At 37.0% G+C, this 23,993-nt stretch overlaps 1 protein-coding gene across 2 annotated transcripts in view; it reads left to right on the forward strand.

Moving 5' to 3' along the window:
- Positions 1–23,993, forward strand: part of DACH1 (dachshund family transcription factor 1) — a 488,298-nt gene that overhangs the window by 233,094 nt on the left and 231,211 nt on the right. For both annotated transcript variants that reach the window (XM_064270052.1, XM_064270053.1), the window contains exon 3: positions 23,480–23,641. In XM_064270052.1, coding sequence (XP_064126122.1) covers positions 23,480–23,641 — 162 coding nt within the window. The remainder of the gene's footprint in view (positions 1–23,479; positions 23,642–23,993) is intronic.

The raw sequence follows: 23,993 nt of genomic DNA on the forward strand, positions 1-23,993 counted from the left end.
CCATTCAGTTGGGCCACAATTCATGCCCACTCCAGGCACAGTGGAACAAAAGCCTGCCTGGTCCTGCACCATCCTTATTAATGGTTGTGAACCTTTTGTGATCCATAGGATTTTCATTGACTGATTTTTAGAAGTAGATTGCTTAGAAATTCAGGGAAAAGCTCACCAACGGTTCACTCATGTATGGGATACCTAGGGTGTGCTAGGAGCTCAGGTGTCACAGTGGTTGAGAGCTATGGCTAGTAACCAAAAGGCTGGCAGCTCCAGTTCACCAGCTGCTCCTTGGAAACCCTATGGGGCAGGTCTTCTCTATCCTATAGGGTCACTGTGAGTTGGAGTCAATTTGACAGCGACAGGTTTGGTTTTGGTTTAGTGCGTACAAGGAATAGTGTTGGGAGCTAGGAATAAAATATTCAGTAAGACATTGGGCCCACCCAGATAGTCCAGAATAATTTCCCTATCTCATGATCTTTAATTTACTCACATCAGCAAAGTCCCTTTTGCCATGTAAAATAACATATTTACAATTTCTGAGATTAGGATGTTGACATCTTTGGATGGGGCTATTATTCTCTCTACCATAATAAATCCTAACTACAACTCTAAGAGTAGGTATTAATTATACCCATTTTACAGATGATGGAGTTGAGGCTCAGAGAAGTGAAGTCCAGCCAATAAGTTATCCGTTCAGGATCTGGACTGAGGTCTGCCACATTGCTTTTCCTATGCAGCTCCTGATTTAATTGTGTCAAGTACTGTATTAACCTGTTGCCACTGAGTCGATTCTGACTCATAGCAACCTTATAGGACAGAGCAGAGCTGCCACACAGGATTTCCAAGGAGTGGCTGGTGGATTCAAACTGCTGACCTTTTGGTAACAGCCTGAGCTCTTAACCACTACATCACCAGGGCTTCAAGCACTGTATTAGGTTTTGGGAAATAAAACAATAAAGTTAGGGGATTCCTTGGCTAATGGGTAAGGCTGTAAGTAAAGCAGATTGTGATGGTGTTTTCACGGTTTAGGAAGGATGTCTGGGAGGTTAGGGATCAGCACTGCTCTAACCCTAACATTTCCCTTCTCAAATGTCATTGATGTTTCCCGCCTCTGCCCACAGCATGAAATGCTATTGTTATGGCATTTAAACACACTTATGATTCAACACCAATATTCCTTTTCAGGTTTATGTCCTACTGTTCTCTCTTATCCCATGCATCTTAACTCTTTAATATTATATTCCCCTTTTATGTCCAGCATATTCCAAACCCTGTCCTTATTGTTCACATCTGTTTTTTTTTTTCCTTGAAATGTTTTTTCTTCATACCTACAAACCAAATCTCTACCTATGTTTCAAGAGTTAATCTGAATTGTTACCTCTTTCAGGAAGCTTTCCTGGATCCCCAGCCTTAATTAATCTTTATATATCAGAGTTATAATAGCGGCACTCTGTACTTCTAATATAAAATAAGGATTCTGTTGTGTTATAGGTAATTGTGTGCACCTCTGTATTCCCAGCTAAAGTGTAAGTTTGTTTCCTTCTTCCTGCTGCACACCCTCCCTCCTCCCTTCCTTCCTTCATTCCCTCCTTTGTTCCCCACTTCGTTGCCTCCTTCCTTCCTTCCCACCTTCCCTCCCTCACTCCTTCCTTCCTTCCTTCTTTCCTTCCTTATTTCCTCCCTCCCTCCCTTCCTCCACCCTGTCCCTCTTTCCTTCCTTCCTTCTTACATTTCTGTCCCTTCTTCCTTTCTTTCCTCTTTTCATTCATCCTAACTTTTCTCAAAGATTAATTATCTATTTTGTTTTGGTGCTGAAAATGTATCCATGAACAAAACAGACACAATCTCTGTTCTCACTAAGCTTACGCTTTTAAGTGCAGGGATCATGCTATACCCATCTTTTCGTTCCTGAAACACAGTAGGTGCGTAGTGAATTATGATTTCAGTATCTCTGAGGATTGATATTTAAATATCCATTGTCCTATCCTATTCAAAGACTTTCAAAAGGATCTATGATCAAATCAATTAATATTTGATTGTGTTGCCATTATACTTTTTGTTTTTCCTCTCTGCTATAAAGATTGCACGTTGTGCACTACAATGATTACCAGATGTATATTTTTCTTTTAGGAAGAAATATTTAAAATATAACAGTCAGTTTAAATGACCTTTACAAGTTTTTATTAATGATTAAAAGTAGCAAGATGATAAAGTAATTGCCAGTGAATTTTACCTCATTCGTAATGATTACTTTTCATAAATGAATGTCAGAGCCAGTTTTGCTTACATGTACCTTGCAAAAGGTTTTTAAAACTTTAATTAAATTAGAATAGTTTGTCATAAGAATTATTAATGTCAAATAATTCTTACAAATTCATTGTGATGAAGATGTACTGTCAATTTTAGTTACGATGTGAATAAATGTATGTGTGAAAGATCATACGTAGTTGTCAACTTTTATCAGAATGCCCTGATAATTAGAATTCAGGAAGGCAGAGTTTAGAGCCTCTTCAAATTCTACAGTTCCTTGATTTACAGTTTTAAAAGCTGATTTGTTCTCCCGTTATCGTGTAGAGTTAAAGGTAGGTGTATTCCTAGTACACGAATATGTTAAAATAGGTTTATTTACTGTGCGCACTGAAAATCTAAATATCATATCTATTAGGATAATACACTTATTACTTAATTTTAATCAAAGCACTTAGAAAGTAAAATATTCTCACTTCAGTTCAGCAAATGATATCTATGGATTTGTGTGATTGAAGCTTATTGTTGAGAGCAAACAATGTAAGAAAATGGAAAATATACTTTTCTGAGAATAGACATGCTTCTTTTATAAAACCTTCTAGTGAACAGCTGCTAAGTATACCAAGTTTTACTTACATTCTAGATTATATGGCAACTAGAGATTTTCTGTGTTACAAAACTAGTTATTGATCACAAAACCAATGCAGTGATAGATGAAATATTGCTGATGTGATCTTGGTATGTACTGATTTATTTTTCTGATGGAATATTGGGGGGAAAGCTATGGTATTATTAGCCATTTGGAACTTCTTTTATTTATTGTTCAACATTGCAGGATATGTCAATGTGAATAAACAGTAGGCACATTAAAAAAGAAAAAAAATATTCAGGTCATTGCAACCCATAGGACAAAGTAGAACTGCCCCAGAGGATTTCAAGACTAAAAACCTTTATGGAAGCAGACTGCCACATCTTTCTCCCATGTTAAATAAATACTTGTAATAAAATATCTTTAGAGTCAAGATATACTTGTGTAATGATTTCAGACTTTCTGAGTTTTCATGAATATTTTTTATTTTCCTTTAGAATATGAATTAAAATCCAAATTTCTATCTTCTTAAAATTATTTTTTCTGCATGGTGTTGAATTTTGACTACTAGTGTCCTTTGATGTCAGAGGACAGTCACAATAGCCTACATTTATGGAGTTCTTATGTTGTGCCACCAAATTGATGTTTTCTGTCTACTCCATTTAATTTTCATGACCACAATAACATGTGGAGATATTTATCATTCCCATTTCTGGGGTGGTTAAGTGACTTGTCTAAGGTCACTTAGTTAATAATTGTGAAGCCACATTTTATATAATTTTAAAATTTGATTCCTTCAACATTTGACCAATTCAACTACTTGAAAAACAAAATACCTACCAAGTTCCATTATTGAGTCTGGGAAATAAGTTTGAAGGAGCAGATTTATGGCAGCAATGTCATGGCCCCATCTCTGCCAGCTGCACTAACCAAGGAGTGGCTGCTCTCTGGGTGGTGGAGCTACTGGTACAACAAAAGGGTGGGAAGGGCCTACTATGATGGATGATAGCAAAATGAAGGAAAGAAGCAAACTACCATTATGGAACATCTATGCACCACACCTTATATATTCTTTAATGTTTTTCCTTTCATGTCCTCACCAACCCTGTGAGACATAGGCAACCTGATCCTCATTTTTATAACTGAGGAAAAAGAAACCAAGGCTCACAGAATTTAGATCTTGCAAACAGAGGCCATCTACCAAATAACTGAGAACAGATTGTAACTTAAATCCTAGACTTCACAGCCCATACTTTTTGTCCATATGATATGTCTGCTTTTGCTCTCACTTTTTAAATCTTTTAAAAATTTCTTCCTTCCTGTTGATAGTATGATAGATGGAAGTGAGGAAGAGACCGAACAGCACTAACATGTAAATAAACATGTGTACTCTGAAGCTACTGCTGTACCTCCTCAGTTCTCTCGCTCTTTCTCTTCCCCCTTAAGCTCTATAGTTTCTGTGTCAGGTTTTCCAATACTGACCTGCATCCTAGAGAAAGGGATAATGGGAGGCAAATAGTTCCAGTACTGTGTCAAAGAATTGAGGAATATCACCATCAGCTTTAGCCATTGCACTGTCACTGGAAATGTCCTGAGTATGTATTTGATATAGTAGCCAGTCCCTTGGTGTCCACCTTTCTCAATAGTTATTTTGTATATATGTGCTTGTCGGGCAATCAAATGAAGCATCCATCTTATTATATATTCTGTAGCTATCTCCAGCTAGAGGTGGATAAGGAAACTCAAAGCAATTGAGTGCTATTTCATGTTTCTGTTCCTGTTACCTTTAAATATAAAAATCAAGGTCACTATTATGATTTTATGGAGTTTTTCTGTACAAGGACCAAGACTTTCATTATGAGAAGTAAAGTAGTTCCTTGAGAAAAGCAATGATATTATCCTCTGACATGTTAACTGTTGAGCAAGCATAGGAAATATTAAAGATGATAGAGAGTTCAAATAGCAAAGAAATTGGGATTTTTTCTGAGGCTAGTAGCTATCTTTTTCAATATACCACAGTAAGCTTTTGTGATAGGCATTACTAGTTGCGGCCCAGTAGCCACTTATCACCTCATTCCTTTTAAACAAAATTCTATTTTTATTCAGGTATTCACCATTTTTTCCTCAACCCATGTACTTTAGAAGACTCAGCCGTATATTCCATACCAGGTGTGAATCATGAAAGTCCCATTCCCCTTGCCTGTGAAAGGTTGAGTCTGATTGGGTGATCAATTTAGGCCAATATGTTGTGAAGGAGGACTCTTTTGTATGTCCCCTGGGAATGATGTCTTTGGGAATAAAAAGAAACATTTACAGGAAACAACTCCCCCCCCTCCTTTTTTTTTTGGACTACTGGAATTGCTGTAGTCAACTTGCTGACATGAGGCATCTCCCAACACTTTGAAAACAGCAGAAAAAAAGTTGGAAAGAATCTGGATCCTAGACATTACCGACCTTCTGGTTTAACCAGCCCTGATATGTCAGTCAGCTTCCGTAAAGACTTACAGCCTTGGAAACCCTATGGGGTGGTTCTAATTTGTCCTGTAGGGTCGCTATCAGTCAGATTCAACCGGACAGCAGTGGGTTGGGTTTGATTTGGTTTGGCGGTGATCTCAGAATCTCCTTTAGAAGGAAAGGCTGCTGTGTTTTCTTTACTATCAATGCCGGTTGATTTGAGAAATTTTCTTACTACTCTCTAGCTTTAAGCTCTCAACTTTGCAGCTCAAGCTTCCTGGAGTAATGATAAAAGATGACAAAGCTTCACATTTGTGACAGTGTTCAGACTGTTTCAGTTGTCATCCAAGTATCATTTTTATTAAGATGTTTATAAAGTGACTTGATAGTGTCAGATGACAGACACTAAGTAAAAAATCATTTTCATTACTTAAATGTTATACAGCGTAACACCCAAACATGCAATCATAATTTTGCTACAACCTCAGCTATATTTAAAGGATACCCATTTTCTTTATTCATCTACTTTTATGCATCTACAAAATGCCTGGATATTGGTAAATGATAATAGCATGATTTCTTTACTTTTTAAAATTTATACAAATACGCAATAAAATAGATTTCATTACAATTATCGTTCAGAGTTTAATCAGAGTGTATTTATTACTTCAAATGCAAATGTGGAAATGATTCCTCTTTCAATAAATATTCAAATGTGGCATTCTTGTCATTATTGCAAACTGAGGTACATGGAATAAAACAAAATATAGTTTTTTTTTTTTTTAAAAAAGGATAGTACATATGAATTCCATTTCAATTATTCTTAATATGCTTTTGAACACTCTGAAATTATCTACATGACTAAAATTGACAAAATATATGGATCTTTTTTTTTTTCTCTAAAAATGACTAAACTTGTAGATATTACTTAATTTTCACATTGAAGGGTACAAAGTCAGGGGGTGGGGTCATGTATGTCACTTTTAGCTTTTTTTTTTCTTCTTCATGTATATTAGACTGTGATTATCAACACTGTACTGTTCTCTGATTAGAAACTTCTCAGTGGCTGAAGAGAATTTGCTTTGACCGTGCCACTGTTTGAAAGAAAAACTATTGCCGAAGTTTTCTGTTTTTGGTCCTGTTAAACGGGAAAGGACATGCTGTAGTCTCAAAGGCTTTTCTTGAAGGTCTTACAAGCCAGAGAGCTCAGTAGCTGCGTTTGTTTCCAAACTTGAATTTCTCAAGTTTCAGAGAGACAGACTTCTATTAGGCCACCAGCCTAGCGCAACAATGTTTAGATATTATTTCAATCAAAGAACTGTGTTCCATTACCCTAGGATCTATGTCAAGCTGTGGATTAGGTTAAAAAACCAGGAAAAACTCCTGGTGGTTAAAAGATTGTAAGTATTTTGCTACATTGCTGCATTGCAGACACAAGCACGTTCTTTCAACATTTTAGGTTAGGAGATGTTACAATTAATTAATTGTGTCTATCTAGCTAAAACACTAGTCAGAGTTACTGTCTGCACTTTTAATAAATCCTTTAAATTCCCTTGATCTTTCTTTTTTCTTATCCTCTGTATGTACTGTAGCACAGCCTTCCCAAACCCATACAACTTGGGTTAATGGAACAAAGAATGAGATTTGAGATACCTGTTTTTGTTACTCTCTGGTACTCTGCTGACCTTGAGGTCACTTTCTAAATGTACCTCAGCTTTTTGCTCTTAAATGATGGTATATGAAAACACAGAAGCTGTAAAACATGACCATCCTGCCTTTTCTAAATCATTTATCCACACATGTATATAACTAGCCATTCAAAACAGTTTTATATGAAGTAGTTTAAGTTCTTCATTTTTATTAATATTTTCGTTCTTTCGCTCCCTAGTAATGTGCAGGTACAAGAATTACAAGGAAATATAGCAGGACAAAAAATAAAGACAAAAATGTTAATCAATTACTCTTTTGGCAATATTTTTGCTTATAATCTTTAAGTAACACTTGGTGGTTTCTTGCAGGAAATCAAAGCTTACTGCTTTGACGCTAAAACTCTCTACTAATCAATGCAACCTAATTCTCTCAATTGGCTTCAGATCCCAATATTCAGGTTTAACTATGTATTTGAAAATCCATGGGCTTTTATACGCAATATCCTATGTATTTTTTTTTTTTAATCCTATGTATAGAATTTGACTTTGCTTTCCATTCAGAATTTGGGTTGCATACCCTTCAATCACTATCTTGTCCCTTTTCTGAGAGGTCTCTCTTCCTGCTCTTGGCAAATATAGAAACAAAGCACAGCCGCTGATGTTAGTGTGCTTCGTCCTTGACCTCACTAGAATACATAGCCTTCAAGCTGTGAAGAGTGTATTTCTTAGCAGGGAGTCTAGTCTTGCTTTCACCTGGTGTTGCCAATGTAAGTGGCTATCATGTTCATATTCAAAGATGGCCATGATCACATCTTGGGACATGTCCCTAGAGTGAAGCAGAGCCCCAATTCTGTCCAGATGCTGCCAGGAGGAAAGAAGACTTAATGTCCTGCTGAGAGGTGTGTGATTTAGAGTTGGAATCTGGCAGGTGGATCCTTTGGGAGCATACAACCAGCCCTCTCCTCCTTTCTGTTTCAGAATGTCTAACCGTAAGATGCAGAACATAGCTTCTTTCCTTTGTCACAGTTTATGCAAATACTGTTGGTGACAGGAGGATCTAACTCATTTATGCTGCGATGTGCAAATCAAGATGTTGGACTTGAGGCCATGATAACTTTCACTCTCAACAGTGTCTCCTGAAAAAAAAAAAAAAGGCATCTCAGACCTTCAGTTCAGAGGAACTCAATTCGTTTTCTTCTCTTGAAACTACTGAATTGCAAACTACATACAGACCATTGTTGGTTGAGAATATCAGCTAAAATGTACTTGTTCTTCTTAAAAAAATTAATTGCATATAAATAAAATGAATTCTTTTGCTACTTTAAGTGTTTATTTTTCTGGCAATAGAAGACTGTTTTGTACTAGAGCCAGATAGATAGTGTTTTATTCATAATGCATCTAATACGAAAACTACCATTGACATGGGAAATAATGGTGAGATTATAAAACACTATGCTTTGCTGAGCAGGAGACTAAGATTTAAGAGTTGGGTATATGGAGAAGACATGTCTTCCTTCACTTCTTTGTAGTTTTACATGAGCAAGAGATTTGTTTTGTAAGATTCGACACCTACAGAATGCATTTTTTATATTGTTCAAAGCTGACCTCTGCTTTTAGAAAAGTTTATCTGCACTTTTTCATCTGTTTAGAAACATACATTTTTGGTTAAGAGATTGAAGACAATCTCTCTTTGTCTTTTTTTTTTTTTTCTTTCCGTGAGCTAAGGAGGTTGAGATAAAAAAGAATGACTGCTTTAAAAGTCACACATGGCTGTAATTTAAGATTTTTTCCCCCTCATTGTTCGTAACAGTTGAAAGAAACCTTCAATGAAAGTTTATTAACTAGGCCAATGCCTGAGGCAATAAAGGTTCATTTATTACCAGTTTCTTGGCTGTTTTTCTTCTTCTATTTTTCGGTTAAACTCATAGCGTAAGATAATACTTCACAAAATTAAACCTTTGACCTTCCGTAGAGTTAAGTCTCCTTTGATTAGATAAAGTAACAATTTATGGTCCAGCATGAGGTTGCACATGAAATGAATAATGCAACAGACTCCGTGTGGACTGAGAATCTATTGCTTTTGAAAAGATGAATGCTGTTTAAAGGGGGAAAAGTCTACTTAAGTGTGTTGTCTTTATTCAGTATGCACTTCAGCAATATTTCAAAAGGCTTTACTTCTAAGATGAAGTTATGCTTGAATTTTCTAATTCTCATAAGAAAGGTATGGCAAAAGTATTGCAAAAAGCTCTTTGCATGGTTGTCATACAAGTAGTTATTCTACGCATTCCAGGTATTACAAAAGGCAGAAATTACAAAATTAAATAATTGCATTAGAAAAATATCCATTTCTTTTACAAATGGAATTCTGTAATGCTAGGGTAATTAATAGAACATGATTTAGAATATCATTACATTCCACCATGGAAATGGCTTATATCAAAATAATATTTAATACCTTTAACTTAAGAACAAGAAGAAAAGTAACAATAATAAAATATAATAATGAGTTTTTCATTTTTAAGCCAACGCATAGGAGTTCAGCTTCTGAATGTCAAGATGTAGTAAACTTTGTGGATAACGAAAATGTTTTTAATATCTTTCTGCTTTAATTGTGTAATAGATTCAAAATGCTCTAATTCATTGGCAAAAGAGTGACGGGATATGAAATATCCAGGTATTTCTTTCATTTTTCTAAAAGTTCTTTTCAGAATTGATGGGAAAATTGAGAAAAGTCTCAGATCCATCAAGGAACATGTTTTTATTGGAATGCCCTAATTACTACAGAAGAGATAGGCATGCTTTCAGACTCAGACTTGATATTTATTTCTGTCCTCAGCTCAGTGAAGGTAGAGAGATGTGTACATAGTACAGGTCCGTGTCCCTCACAAAGCTGCTGTGATTAGCTGGTTGTTCAAATTACTAACTGACATGCAGAAGTTGAATGCATGAGAAAAGTGTTTTAGTTTTGGTTTGGTTCTTTTTCAATTAGCTTAAATTATTTAAGGTGAAAAAAATCTACCGCAGTGATTTAGTTTCTTTTAATAGAAACTCATAGTGCAACATAAATTAGGTCAAGAGAAGCCACTAGATCGGCATAACTACAGACTTTGCTTCTACAATGAAGAGGTGTTAGGAAAATTGAAGCGTTACCATGATTATTATTTTGAAATAAGTTAAAAGCTTGTATCAAAATACATCCGAGGCTCACATTTCTTGCCATATTATGAATAAAGTTTTTCTTCCGCTGAAATGAGTCCTCCAGCAAAAGAAAGAAGTGAATAATGTAATACCATCCAAATGAATAATATATTGCCCATCGGTAACTTTTTTTCTTGACCTCCAACTACTCTATTCCTAGGTGAGCTGGGTTGAATATACTAATACCAATTAAACCTTAGAACGTAAAGAGTTTATACGTAAATCAGACAAACGAAACCAATTGCCTTTTTTCGATTCTGCCTCATGGGGACATCATGTGACAGGATAGAACTGTTGCATAGGGTTTTCTTAGCTGTAATCTTTATGGAAGCAGTTTGCCAGGTCTTTGTTCTGTGGAACCACTGGGCGGGTTTGAACCAACAGTCTCTTAAGTTAGCAGTCCAGTGTTTTATACTTAGCATTTATTTCTTGAGCAATTCAATGTAAGTTACATTCAAAGAATTAAGTAACTTGACTGATTAAAAGTTGTGTCAAGACAAAGACTTCGTATGCTTTAACCTGTCACCCTTTAGAAGATGAAAACCACTTGGAACTGTGGACCACATCCCTATTTCTTCTGAATCTCTCCTATCTATGGCAATGCTTGTTTTTCTAAATTAATCAGAATTGTTCTTTCCCATGGTCCAACTTTAAAACTGAAACCAAAAGCCTGTTTTTCTAAGCACAACTGGCATATTGCCATTCACATTTCCATTGCAACAAAATGAAGCAAATACCTAACTTGTAGGCTGGCTATAGAAATTAAATGAGATGTTAGTGTAAATACAAGAACCTAATAACTAAGAGGAAACCCTGGTGGCATAGTGGTTAAGTGCTATGGCTGCTAATCGAAAGATCAGCAGTTCAAATGCACCAGGTGCTCCTTGGAACTGTATGGGGCAGTTCTACTCTGTTCTATAGGGTCATTATGAGTCGGAATCAATTCGATGGCAATGGTTTTTTTTTTTTTTTTAATAACTAAAAAGCAAAGAATACTTTGCTTCAACCTTCTGTTCTTATTGCTATTCAATGAATATGGGTATATATTGTTCCCAACCCAGACCCTGACCCTGACATATTTAGAACTGACTTGACAGCAGTGGGTTTGGTTTTTGGTTTATGTATGCATTTGGAGCCCTGGTGGCCTGGTGATTAAGTGCTAGGCTGCTAACTGAAAGGTCGGTAGTTAGAACCCACTGGCTGCTCCATGGGATAAAGATGTGGCAGTCTGCTTCCTTAAATATTTTCAGTCTTGGAAACTGTATGGGGCAGTTCTTCTCTGTCCTATGCTCGCACTATGAGTTTGACTCAATAGCAATGAGTTTGGTTTTTTAATCTTTATGGATGCAGATCATTAGGTTGTTCACTGGCAGAGCTGCTGGGTGGGTTCAAACCACCAACCACTTTGTTAGCAGCTGAGTGCTTAACCATAGCACCAGCACACTTCCTTAAAGTCTTTCTACAACCCATATTTTATATCTCTAGACCCCAAATGGTTGTTTAGAAATATTTATTTCTGAAGATGGTGTGATGGTTAAGGTTATGTGTCAATTTGGCTAGGCCATGATTCTCAGTGGTTTGGCAAATATTATGTAATCATCCTCCATTTTGTAATCTGATGTGAGCAGCCAATCAGCTGAAAGGCGAGCTTCCTTGGGAGTGTGGCCTGCATCCAATTGTATAGATGTTTTGGCAAAGCGTGCTTGCTCTTAAATCCCGCATTTGACTCATTTTCCTCTGACCTTTGCTTCTTGGGATGTGAGCCAGCAGTCTGCAGCCTGACCTGCAGATTTTGGGATTCACCAGCTTCCACAACCCCTTCTGTGACGGTGGAGTGATGAGATATTTATAAGCTGCCTGTCTCCCTCAATAATCAGAAGGAACAATGCCAGACATAAATAACTTATCAATTCCAGAATATTAATTATGAACCAGTAATCTGCCATCTGACCTGCCAATTTTGGGTTCCTCAGCCCCTGCAACCATGTGAATCAGGAGATACCTCCAGCCTGATGCCTGGCTTGTGGATTTGGGACTTGCCATCTTCTACAACTGCTTGAATCCACAATTTCCTTGAAATAAATCTTTCTCTATATATTTATATACATGCCTCACTGATTTTGCACTTCTAGAGAACTCAGCCTAAGAAATTTGGTACTGAGAAGTGGGGGTGCTGCTGTATCAGATATCTAATATGTGGAAGTGGTTTTGGAATTGGGTAATGGGTGGAGGCTGGAAGAGTTTTAAGGTGCCTAACAGTAAAAGCCTAGATTGCCTGAAGAGTCTATTTGTAGAATTATGGATGCCAAAGGCAATTCTGGTGAGGGCTCAGAAGGAAGTTAGGAGTGTTAAGAGAAGGTTTCTATCACCTTAGAGAATACATATGGCTCTAGCAGCAGAATGTTGCTAGTAAACATGGATGTTAAATGTACTTCTGGCGAGGCTTTAAAAGAAAACAATGAAGATGTGATTGGACAACGGAGGAAAGGTGATGCTTTTTATGCAGTGGCAAAGAACTTCTCTGAATTACGTTCAAATGTTTGGTGGAAGGTAGAACTTGTAAATGATGAACTTGGGTATTTGACTGAGGAGATTCCTAAGCAAGATCTTAAAGGGGCTATGTGGTTTCTCCTTGCTCCTTATAGTAAAATGGTAGAGGAAAGAGATGGACTTAAAAATGAACTGTGCAAAATGAAAACAAAACTTAATGATTTGGAAAATTCTGTTGTAGAAACTAAGGGCATGTGTCCTAGAATGTTCACCGAGGATGTGGCTACACAGTGTTTTGTTAAAGAGATCAACCCTGTGACTAATGAATCTGGTGGCACAGTGGTTGAAGGTCTCAGCTGCTAACCAAAAGGTCAGTGGTTTGAACCCACCAGCTACTCCATGGGAGAAAGGTTTGGCAGTCTGCTTCTGTAAAGATTTACAGTCTTGGAAACCCTTTAGGGCAGTTCTACTCTGTCCTCTAGGGTCACTATGAGTTGGAATCGACTCAATGACAGTGTTTTTTTTTGGATGGATCTAATCAACTACCAAACCATAAAATCTGTCAGCTTAAACTGAAGGGGACAAAGAGAGTGAAAGGAAAGAAGGCTGTCTGTCTCTTGGAATTCTACCAGCAGGGAACAGGCCAAAGGAGCTACATCCGTTGTCCTCCGACGAAAGAAAAGAACCATGGCCAGCTAAGGTGCTTGCTGAGGGCAAAGGGACTATGGAATGGATGGTGGAGGAAGGTAGTTCTAAATGTCAGCTATAACAGTGTGACCAGTTGCAGAAATGGGGACTGTAATTGTTCTGAGTATTTCTTCCTGGTTTTGTTATGTGTGTGTGTGTGCGTGTGTGTACGTATATATACATATAATAGGAATGTTTTTCTTTTCTTCCCTCCCTTATTCCATTACTTACAAAATATAAGATATAAGTGGGGCTAATGTATTTTTGGTTGCATCCATGTTAGTTGTATCATGTTAGGTGCAAGTATGACTTTATAATTATCTTCAATTAGAGATTATGTATGGTTTGAGGAGATGTGTACACATGCCAAGTTGACAAGGGGTAAACTGTGATACTTAAGGTTATGTGTCAACTTGGCTAGGCCATGATTTTCAGTGGTTTGGCAGATATTATGAAATCGTTTTCCATTTTGTAATCTAAAGTAAGCAGCCAATCAATTTAAAGGGGAAATTTCTTTGGGGGAGTGGCCTAAATCCAATATATATGGATGTTCTGGCAAAACTCACTTGCTTTCAATCCTGCATCTGGCTGGTCATCCTCTGACCTCTGATTCTTGGGATGAGTCAGCAGCTTGCCATCTGACTTGAAGATTTTGGAATTCATCAGCTTCCACAAATCCCTGAGCTGGCAGCCTTGTTTCAGGAGAAGCCTCCAGCCTGACACCTGACCCATGAATTTGGGACTTGCCAGCCTCCACAACTGTGTGAGCCATTTTCTTGAAACAAATATAGTGATGGAAGAAATTTAATTAATGATCTTTCAGCTTGATACTATGCATTCTTGATCAGAAGTTAGGCTTTTCCAAAACTCTCGTGGAAATTTCTCAGTGATTTATACCTGGCCAGTGTCATCCCCAGGGCGCTCCCTCTCTCTGACTTTATGCTGCTCCTGTCTCCTTTACTCTGGAAGATTGACAGTTAAAGCTATTCAGAATAAGAATGCCGAGCTGAATTTGAGGTAAATTTTCATTTATTAGTCATTATCAATAGGGTGATAACATGTCTTTCTGCGTGTTTCTCCAAATCAGTGGGATTTTTGTTGTTGTTGTTAATTTAAACATTTTGGATCTAGTTTAATCCATTGAAAAACTGAATACTGATATAGGGAGTGTTTCCATTAATGGCCTCCAGGATCAATTTTTCTTTTCTCTGCAGAATGCAAACGTGCTTTGAAGGGCAAGAAAAGCCACTCTAATGGAAGTTAAGAGACAAATTCACCCTCAAAATCTTCAGACTACCCTGATCACAATTAAGTTACTTATTCTAGCTACTTATCATTTCTGTTATTTAATAATTCAAGGATGGAACCAGGCATGTGTTAATCACAACTTTTGTTTATTTGGAAAATATAGAGAAATAAACTGTGAAAATTAGTGTCAGTTTTGGAACAGCTGGTATTTAAATAAGGATAGGAAGAAAACAGGGTGAAGAAAAGGTGCTGGTATTTTCAAGTTGTTATATTGAGCCAAGAGTACTTCCAAGACTTGGAATGATTTCAATTGAGTTGTAATTCAAACTCATATGGTGCTTACAATCCACCTTCAACAGAGTTTTGCAAAGAGTCTATAGGAACTGTCAGGAGCAGAAAGATTACTTCACAGTAATGACTGTTGAATTGAACTATGCCTTTTGATGTTTTACTTTGTGAATTGAATTGTTGGACAAGATTAATTGCACACAGTGAGAGTTTTAAATGAATGACTGCGTAAAGCGTTGAGTTTCTCTGTATGCCACCAGGGGGGAAAAAGCTAGAAGGTTTAAGTGAATAAATGTATTTAAGATACAAAAATGCCTGGGCTAATTTTAAAATTCCTTTCCTAACATCCTTTATTGAAAATAGAAAACCTATTTTCTTCATCTGTCTTGGTTGTATTGCTCTGGTTGATGTAATTTAATATTCCTGCTTCCCACTAATCTTCTAGTTCAACAGAAGTAAACAATAGGTTTCATAAATTAAAAATACACTCTTCTGAACATGCTTATAAGATTAAAAAAACAAGGCTGTAAACATTTATGACTGAAACAAACTAGATTGTTCAAATACTGCCATGATGTATCATGTATATCAATATGGCAGTGCTATCAGTTAGAATGCAAACAAGGTTTTAAATGATGTGCCCCTTCATTTCAGCTGGAGAATCCGCTTCACACCATCTGCCTATCAGATGGTTAGGAACCAGGACTGCGTATTAATGCCACATGTTCGATTTTCCTCCTTCTTGTAATGGTTAGATTCATATTGCTAATAGCTGTGCATGTGCACTGTCGATGAAATTTCTGTGACGGTGGAGTGATGAGATATTTATAAGCCGCCTGTCTCCCTGAATAATCAGAAGGAACAATGCCAGACATAAATAACTTATCAATTCCAGAATATTAATTATAACTACCATTGGCTAAAATCTCCTGCATGTTTAAAACAATTTCTTCTAAATTTGGGTAAAGTAACATACACTAATAAAAAAGTCTATCATATGAAAGTCTTGGATGATTACTCTCTCTTGCATATAACCCATTTTATTTAACCATTAGGCTTGGGGAACTGCATTTTATACAGAATGCCGTGTGGAAGTAGACAATATATCAGACATTTGGAAGTCATCTTGATGTCTTTGAAACCAAAGATCAAAGATTGGACCTTTCAAGTTAATGAGCAAACAAACAGATCAGAGAAATAATTTGACAGCAATATGCCTCTTTTTTATTGATATTCTTAATCTACAGTTGTAATCTAGTATTTATAACTAAGGATATTAGTGTATTTGGAAAAAATAGAACAGGAATACTTTTCATTTTTGGAAAGAGAATGATCAGGAGTGTGAAATGGCATTTGAAGAATTTAAAGCTGTTTTGATAAAAGTTGCACACAGAAAAAGCACACTATCTTTGCAAAGTAAATTCAGGCTTTTAAGTAGTAACAATGCCTGCTTCCCTTCCAAAAGACAAACCCATAGACAGGTTTTAGGCTATTGACTTGAAAGTAGCGAAGACTTTGCGTCAAAACAGCAAGAGTAGAGATTTAGCGATTTTATCATAAATTTGATCAATGTAGACAGCTATTTCAAATGATTTGATGGAATCATGGTTTTTAGATCTGTTTGTCAGATAGCTAAATACTTTATGTTGTTAGATACCTTTTGTCACACTTGCATTTTTGTAACTGAGTAAAGGTATTCACAAAAAACACAAAACTAACTATAGGGACATTATGGATATTTTGGGTTACTTTTTGATAACGTCTACTACCATTTTCAGAGGGCTTAATATGTGCCCAGGCTATTATATACATTATTTTAACTTTATTCCCACTACGCCCCTGTCAGGTCAAAACTGTTACCCCTATGTTTAAAGGTGAATTTTGAATAGAGAATTTTGAAGCACGGGAAACTATAGAACTTGCTGCTGTATCCCAGATAAATTTGAAGGCATTGTCCAAAGTGTATATGTCTTCAAAGCACTGTTTTCAACTACAGTATTATACTTGCTCCTTACAGGATAACAAGTATAGCTAGCAATTCCTATGCTAGTCACTTATTCAGTAGGAACAGTGGAAGATTTCAGTGGAGCATTAAAAAGTGAAAAGCAAAATAAAAAGAAATCAGTTAGCCAAGATAAAAATAAAGAAGAATTTTTAACAATAGCCAATTAAAAAATATATATGTACGGAATTTGCTCTGAAGAAACAGAGCAGAGGCAGCCCACTTCAATCAGTTTGCATCATAATTCAGACAATAATATGACAACCTGAGTTTCTAAATTCTGTGTAAGGATCTATTCAATTAAATTGCAAGTGGTAGAGTTTGTGAAAATCAAATAGGACAGAACAGAACCCTAAATATTTTTGCATTATATAAGGCATATGAGATAGCAATGGAAGTTTATGTACAGTATTTTGGCTGAGGGGCAACTGAAGGTCTATGAGTACATAATATATGAATTTTTATCTGATACAAATAAAACAGTGGAACCTCCTTTGTTATATGTAGTGTTTTTCAATCCATTCTTTCTATCAGTGGAAAACTAATTTTAAGTGCACACTAAAGCTTTCACATTGTTGATAAAATTGCATTTAGAATCTTTTAAATTAAAATCAAGTTGTACACGTGACTTCTCAGTTCAGAACAGATTTTCTTGTTGTTGTAAAAGATACTATGAATGTTTTTTTGAGAATATGAAAGTAAATTTATCAAGGTAAAAGAGATGGACTAATCTTTCCTTATTGTAAAATGTCATTTATTCATTCATTCATTTCTTTATTATACATTATGAATTCTTATATGATTTATTTCCCTCAATGAAAAAAGGAAAACTACCTCAAACCCAAAACCAAACCAGTTGCAGTCAAGTCAGTTCTGACTCATCATGGCCCCATTTGTTGCAAAGTAGAACTGCACTCCACAGAGTTTTCCAACAGTTGTCTTTCAGAAGCAGATTGCCAGGCATGCCTTCCGTGGCACTGTTGGGTGGGTTTACACCTTTCATTTAGCAGCTGAGTGATTCACTCTCTATACCACCCAGGGGCTCCATTAATTATCCAGTCTGTTTAAATAACAATCACTGTGTATGCCAAATAGACACATGCATGAAAGGGTTCCTGGAATTAAAAATGTATACTAGTGTTGCATCAGGCATGTAAAGATGTGCTGCGTTACCTAGCTGGCCTTTGTGCTTCTGGCGGGATAGGCAAAAGGCGTAAGAAAACGCTCCCAAAGTCGATACTACAGCAATATGCCTGAAAACTCTGATTGCTCAGTCCAACCTGAATTTGTATTTTAACAAGCTTCCTGCTCGTTCTCAAGTTTATTCATATTTTAAAATAATTGCAGTGATGATCAAGTTTGTAAATAAAGCTTTTCTTGTAAGATGCAGCTGCATTTTAGTGTAAGTTACTGTCATCAAATAATCTCAGGGCAGTGAGCATCATAAACAACTGGTTGTAAGGTAAAAATGGATCCTTCAGTCCACCCCCAAAATAGATTCTGTGGCTGTGGCCTTGGGGAAAAGAATCTCCATTTTTACTATACATTTCAGCCAAGTTTAATGCAGATTAGCATTCTGAGAAACATTGAATTGCTTAGTTTTGAGGGGAAGATGGGTTGTTTTGATTGGAAGAGTTAAAAGCAATGGCAGTTTTGCAATATGTATTAAGGTACTTCAGGGTGGGATATTGAAGCAGGTAGTATATAAAAACTTTACCAGTGTGAGGCAAGGGGAGAAGAACTATGGCAAGTGGGATATGATAAAAGGGTTTTACAAAGGGGGTAAAAAAGTGTGATAAATGTTAGGGTTTGTCAGTGTTTACACAAGATACTTCTTAAAAAGAAAATGTTACAATTTGGATTCTCTAGGAAGTATAGACCAATGACTAGAGATATGTTGTGACTTCATTACACTTTTTTTTTAAGGCAACTTCAGTAGGAAACAACTATACAATTGGACTTCTTTCTAGAGACAGCAGTTGAAGGGGTTTGAGAATTGCCTTGGGGACTGGAAAGGGCCACTGCAAGACCATCAGGACGTTCAGTGAATGCAGGGGGTGGGTGGGATGGTAAATCCTTTGTGGTACTTCCTAGCTCTAGGCCAGATGTACCTTCTGAGAGTCATGCGTTGTATTAATGAGATTTGCTAGTCGTACTCTATTCACATTTATTGTAACAGGAAAGTAATGTTTTAAATTGCCTTCCATTGACAATCTCAAATAATTACCATATTTTTTCTATGACTGCAAGTAAAATACTTTGAGAAGCATTTATTCATTCAGCAATAATTTATCCCAGACATCGCGATAAATGTTTGGGAAACAGATACTAAGAAAGCATTTCTGCCCTTTTGATGTTAAAGCCTAGGTTAAAGGAGGTAGCCTGAACCCCTAATACCAAAAACAAACAAACAAAAAAACCTTTGCCATTGAGTCAATTCCGACTCATAGCAACCTTATAGGACAGAATAGAACTACCCCATAGGGTTTCCAAGGAACGGCTGGTGAATTTGAACTGCCGACCTTTTGGTTAGCAGCTGAGCTCTTAACCACTGCACCACCAGGGCTCCACCTCCTGGTAGCATGCACACCCCCTAAAAAAATCAATGAAGAATTCATAGGCCTGATTTTCTCCACTGAGATTGCACATTTAAATAACCTGTGAATCACTAAAATCAACCAGAAATTCACCGATGCAGGGAACCAAACTCATACCTACTGAGGCAGAATCTCAGATATTATGGCTCAGTCATCTGCATGATTTAAAAGCACCCTGGATGATTCTGGTGCTGGATGGCCAAGTCTCATACAAGGTTGATGAGAGCAAAGCAAGTGTGTCTTAATTGTCCAGCGCTGCTATAACAAAAATGCCACAAGTGGATGGCTTTAACAGAGAGAAATTTATTCTCTCAAAGTCTAGGAGACTAGAAGCCTGAATTCAAGGTGTCAGCTCCAGGAGAAGGCTTCCCCTCTCTGTTGGTTCTGGGGAAGGTCCTCGTCATCAATCTACCTGGTCGAGGACCTTCTGAAGTTCAGGGACCCCGGGTACAAAGGACACGCTGTTCTCCTCGCCTTTGTTTCTTGGTGGTGTGAGGTCTCCCTGTCTCTCAGCTAGATTCCCTCTTTTATATCTTAAAAGAGATTGACTTAAAACACAACCTAACTTTGTAGATTGAGTTGTATCTTATTAACGTAACTGCTTCTAATCCTCCCTCATTAATAGGGGTAGGATTTACAATATATAGGGAAATCACATCAGATGACAAAATGGTGTACAACCATGCAATACTGGGAATCATGGCCTAGCCAAGATGACACACAATTTTGGGGAACACAATTCAATTCATAACACTGTGCATCACTGTCTCCACTTGAGGGCTGGGCAGGGTAAAGTCAGGTATAGCTTCTGAAAGAAGTGGGACTGGAGCTGATTTTTTGAAATGTTGGTAGCTTTTTCCAGGTGGAGAGTGAAGAGTGAGGAGTCTGCACAGGCCTCCCTGATTCCATGTGTGTCATAGTAAAACAATGGCTGATTTTTTTAGAGTAGATTGCCAGATCTTTTACTGAGGTGCTTCTTAACTCAAACTTCCAGTCTTTTGCTTAGCAACTGAATTTGTTAACCATTTGTACCACCCAGGGCTATATCTGTTTGTCTGTCTGTCTGTCTGTCTGTCTATCTACCTATCTACCTATCACCCATCCATCCATCCATCCATCCATCCATCCATCCATCCATCCATCCATCCACCCATCCGTCATCTAGCTATCTCTCATCTAGCTATCTAGTGCATTTATATATGTATGTATATGTATATACATACCCATACATAAATGCATATGTATCTTTTACAATTTGTATTACAAAGGTAAAACTGGTGAAATAATAAAAAAAAGAATACTATAAATAAGATCAGCTAAATTATAAGAGAACATTTTTAAAAGTCAAGGAATATTGTAGCTACATGACAAGTAGGATTCTTTTAGCTGAGGTGACTGTGGCCAACACCAGATATCCTACAGGAATCATAGATAGGGCTGGACTTTACTCGTTGAGCAACTAGAATGTAATGCAGGCCCAGTTTTTACTAAACATCATGTGGTGTTGTTCATATAGCTTATTTTATTTAATCCTTATATTTAGCCCTTTGTAGTTAGAACTGTTTCACTGATGAAGAAATCATTCTCAGTGAGAGCAAATGGTGTGCCCAAGCCCATGTCACATATAGTTACATTTCATGCTACTTAATTTGATTCAAGTCTATCTAATAATAATCATATCTCAAATTATAGATTTATCTTTCTTATTTGAATGCTATGGAACAAGATTTACCTGCAGCATAAACTGAAGAGAAAGATCCTAGAAATGTCATAAATTGGAGGTGGGACAACATCAGGCAACCAAATGAAGGGCCAAGCGGGATGTTCACATTTATGACATAGCAAAATTGAGGAAGAGAGATTTGCCTGGATACAAAGAGAGTTTTAAGAGAACAGGAAAGAAAATGTTCAGAAACATCTTAAAAGGAAATGAGTAATTGGGGAGAAAATTCAATCATAGGAAGATGAGAGAATCCATTCAAGTTGGGACTTAAAAGGCAATGAGTGCTCAGAACAGACTCAGATGGATTCTTTGAGTTTAAGTCAATGCCTTTTTAGGGATAGTTATCAGTTTTTCCTACAAAGATCCAATCCGAGGGACTTGGTCTGAGGCGAAAGCTGTCAGAGGCTCTTTAGTCTGATCTAAAGGAAAGGTGGGGTCTGCTCCTAACCTCTTAAAAAAGAGCCAAGGTCCTCAGGGAAAAAGACTTTCTCGTAATTCTTTAGGCTGTAACTTAACTTGCAGTAGTAACTAGAAGTGATGATTAGTGGGGAGGAAATGGAGGAGAGGGGTGTTCAGTCTCTAATCCACCAGCTGGGAGTGGAAATAAATCACACAGATAAATTTAAACAGGGCAGGAGCACTGTAGTCAGAAAACACTGACGCAGCCATTACAAAAAGAGTATGGGTCAGGGGTATGGAAGTACATATTCTCTCAACAGAATGTTTAAACATTTTAGAGTTAGGAGAGATCGTTACATCCCAGTGGCTTGTCATTTTGCTGATGAAGGATACCAGGATGTAGTGAATGGACTTGGTAAAAGTTCATGTATTTAAGGAAGACAAACACTCTCCTGCTCAAAAACCTTTGTGGTTATCTATAACCTATGAATAAAGGTAAAATAGCATGGCCTTAGCATTCTGATCTTCTGTGATCTGGTCTCAAAGTCTGCTTCTAATCTTACTTCAATCCCTACCTCCTGATTTCTAGACCAAGAGAGATGAAGTGTTCAGGATGAACATCACGAAAACATCATGGAACAGTAGTTAAAAGGGTAAACTCTGAAATTAGAAGGCCTAGGTTTCCATTCTGTGCAGTGTTGTCCTTATTCAGGAAGTAAGGATAATGGTGTTTACAGTCACATAATGTTATGGAGAGGCTTAAACTACTTTGTGTGTATTATATATATATATATATATCCTGTTGCCTTCTAGTTGATTCCAACTCATAGCATCCTGATAGGACAGAGTAGAACTGCCCCATAGGGTTTCCAAGGAGCTGCCAGTGGATTCAAACTGCTGACCTTTTGGTTAGCAGCCGTAACAAGTAACCACCATGCCACCGGGGCCATGATATATATGTATAAAAAAATACACACACATATATATTATATATATACACACATATATGTTTAAGACATATGTGTGTGTGTATATATATATATATATATATATATGTCTTAAAACAGTCCGTAACATTAATGTTTAGTAAGTAGAAGTGAGGGGTTAGCTCTTTTTATTTTACTTTTCTCAAGCATCTTGAACACTGGGGATGCCAAGTTGTTTAGCAGCACATGGTTCCCGCCTTGAGTAGTTTACAGTCCAGTGAGAAAATCCAATGTACAAACAGGCACTCAGAGTGCAGCATGTCATGTGTTATAACTGAAATATAAACACGGCCCAGCGAAAGAAGACAGGACATGGAGCCAACTGGGAGGATAAGACTCCTAAGCACGAGTTAAGATTTTGCTGAAGGATGGGAAGACAGGGAAGTGAGTCATGGTGCAAGGACATTCCAGACAAAAGGAATTTCACGTGTAAAAGCACAGGCTTGAAGAGCAGGGCATGGATGGGTAATGGTGGCATGGTCTGCACAGCTGGAGTATGGCCTAAGGGTGAGGACACTGGGTAATTTACAATGAGGTATAGGTTTACACCAGTTAGCGAAAGGCCTTGAGATTAAGCTAAATTCAGACTCCCTGTTCACACCGCTTTTAGGCAACTGTAGAGTTTAAGCAGGTAATGACATGTTCAGATGGATTTCTTTGAGATGTAATGCTGGCTACATTTCTGCTACTGTCCTGTGTATGAAGTGTGTTTCTGCTAATGTTTAATTTGAGAGTTTAGAGAGAGGTCTTTCCATTATATCAATATTGTTTCATTGGATAGTTGGGAATGAATACATGTTATCAGAGTGTTGCATATAGGAATTAGATACTCAAATATATGTTTGTATGTATGTTATATAAAGCATATGAACCACTGCATGAAAAATCAGAATTTGAATTACTTAATTTTTAATTTATTCTTTTTAAGGTCTGACAGCGGCAGCTGCCGCAGCTGCCGCTGCTACCAACGCTGCCATTGCCGAAGCAATGAAGGTGAAAAAAATCAAGTTAGAAGCTATGAGCAACTATCATGCTAGTAGTAACCAACATGGAGCAGATTCTGAAAATGGTGACATGAATTCAAGTGTTGGTAAGTTATGTCTGTTCACTGAAAATTAGCGTGATCATTTTTCCACCAAATGACTTTCTTTTCCAGAGCAAAACTATTGGCTACCCATTCAAGAGATCTGTACTTTCAGCTCGGAAAACAGCATCTGTTTTGAAGAAACCACTTCATCTCCAACAACACACAGTCTAAATAAACAATCAGCAACATTATTTTCATGATAGGATCAACTTTATGTCTGCAGCTTCTACTAGAGGTATCTTTCATAATAAAATCAGAATTTCAAAAAAATAGATAAAGGGAAGAAAAATATTTATTAAAATTATCTTTTTCTTAATGCATTTGTTATCAAAGTAATAAATTCACTATCATTATA

Source organism: Loxodonta africana, chromosome 17 (assembly GCF_030014295.1).
Source record: "Loxodonta africana isolate mLoxAfr1 chromosome 17, mLoxAfr1.hap2, whole genome shotgun sequence".
NCBI classification, from domain to species: domain Eukaryota; kingdom Metazoa; phylum Chordata; class Mammalia; order Proboscidea; family Elephantidae; genus Loxodonta; species Loxodonta africana.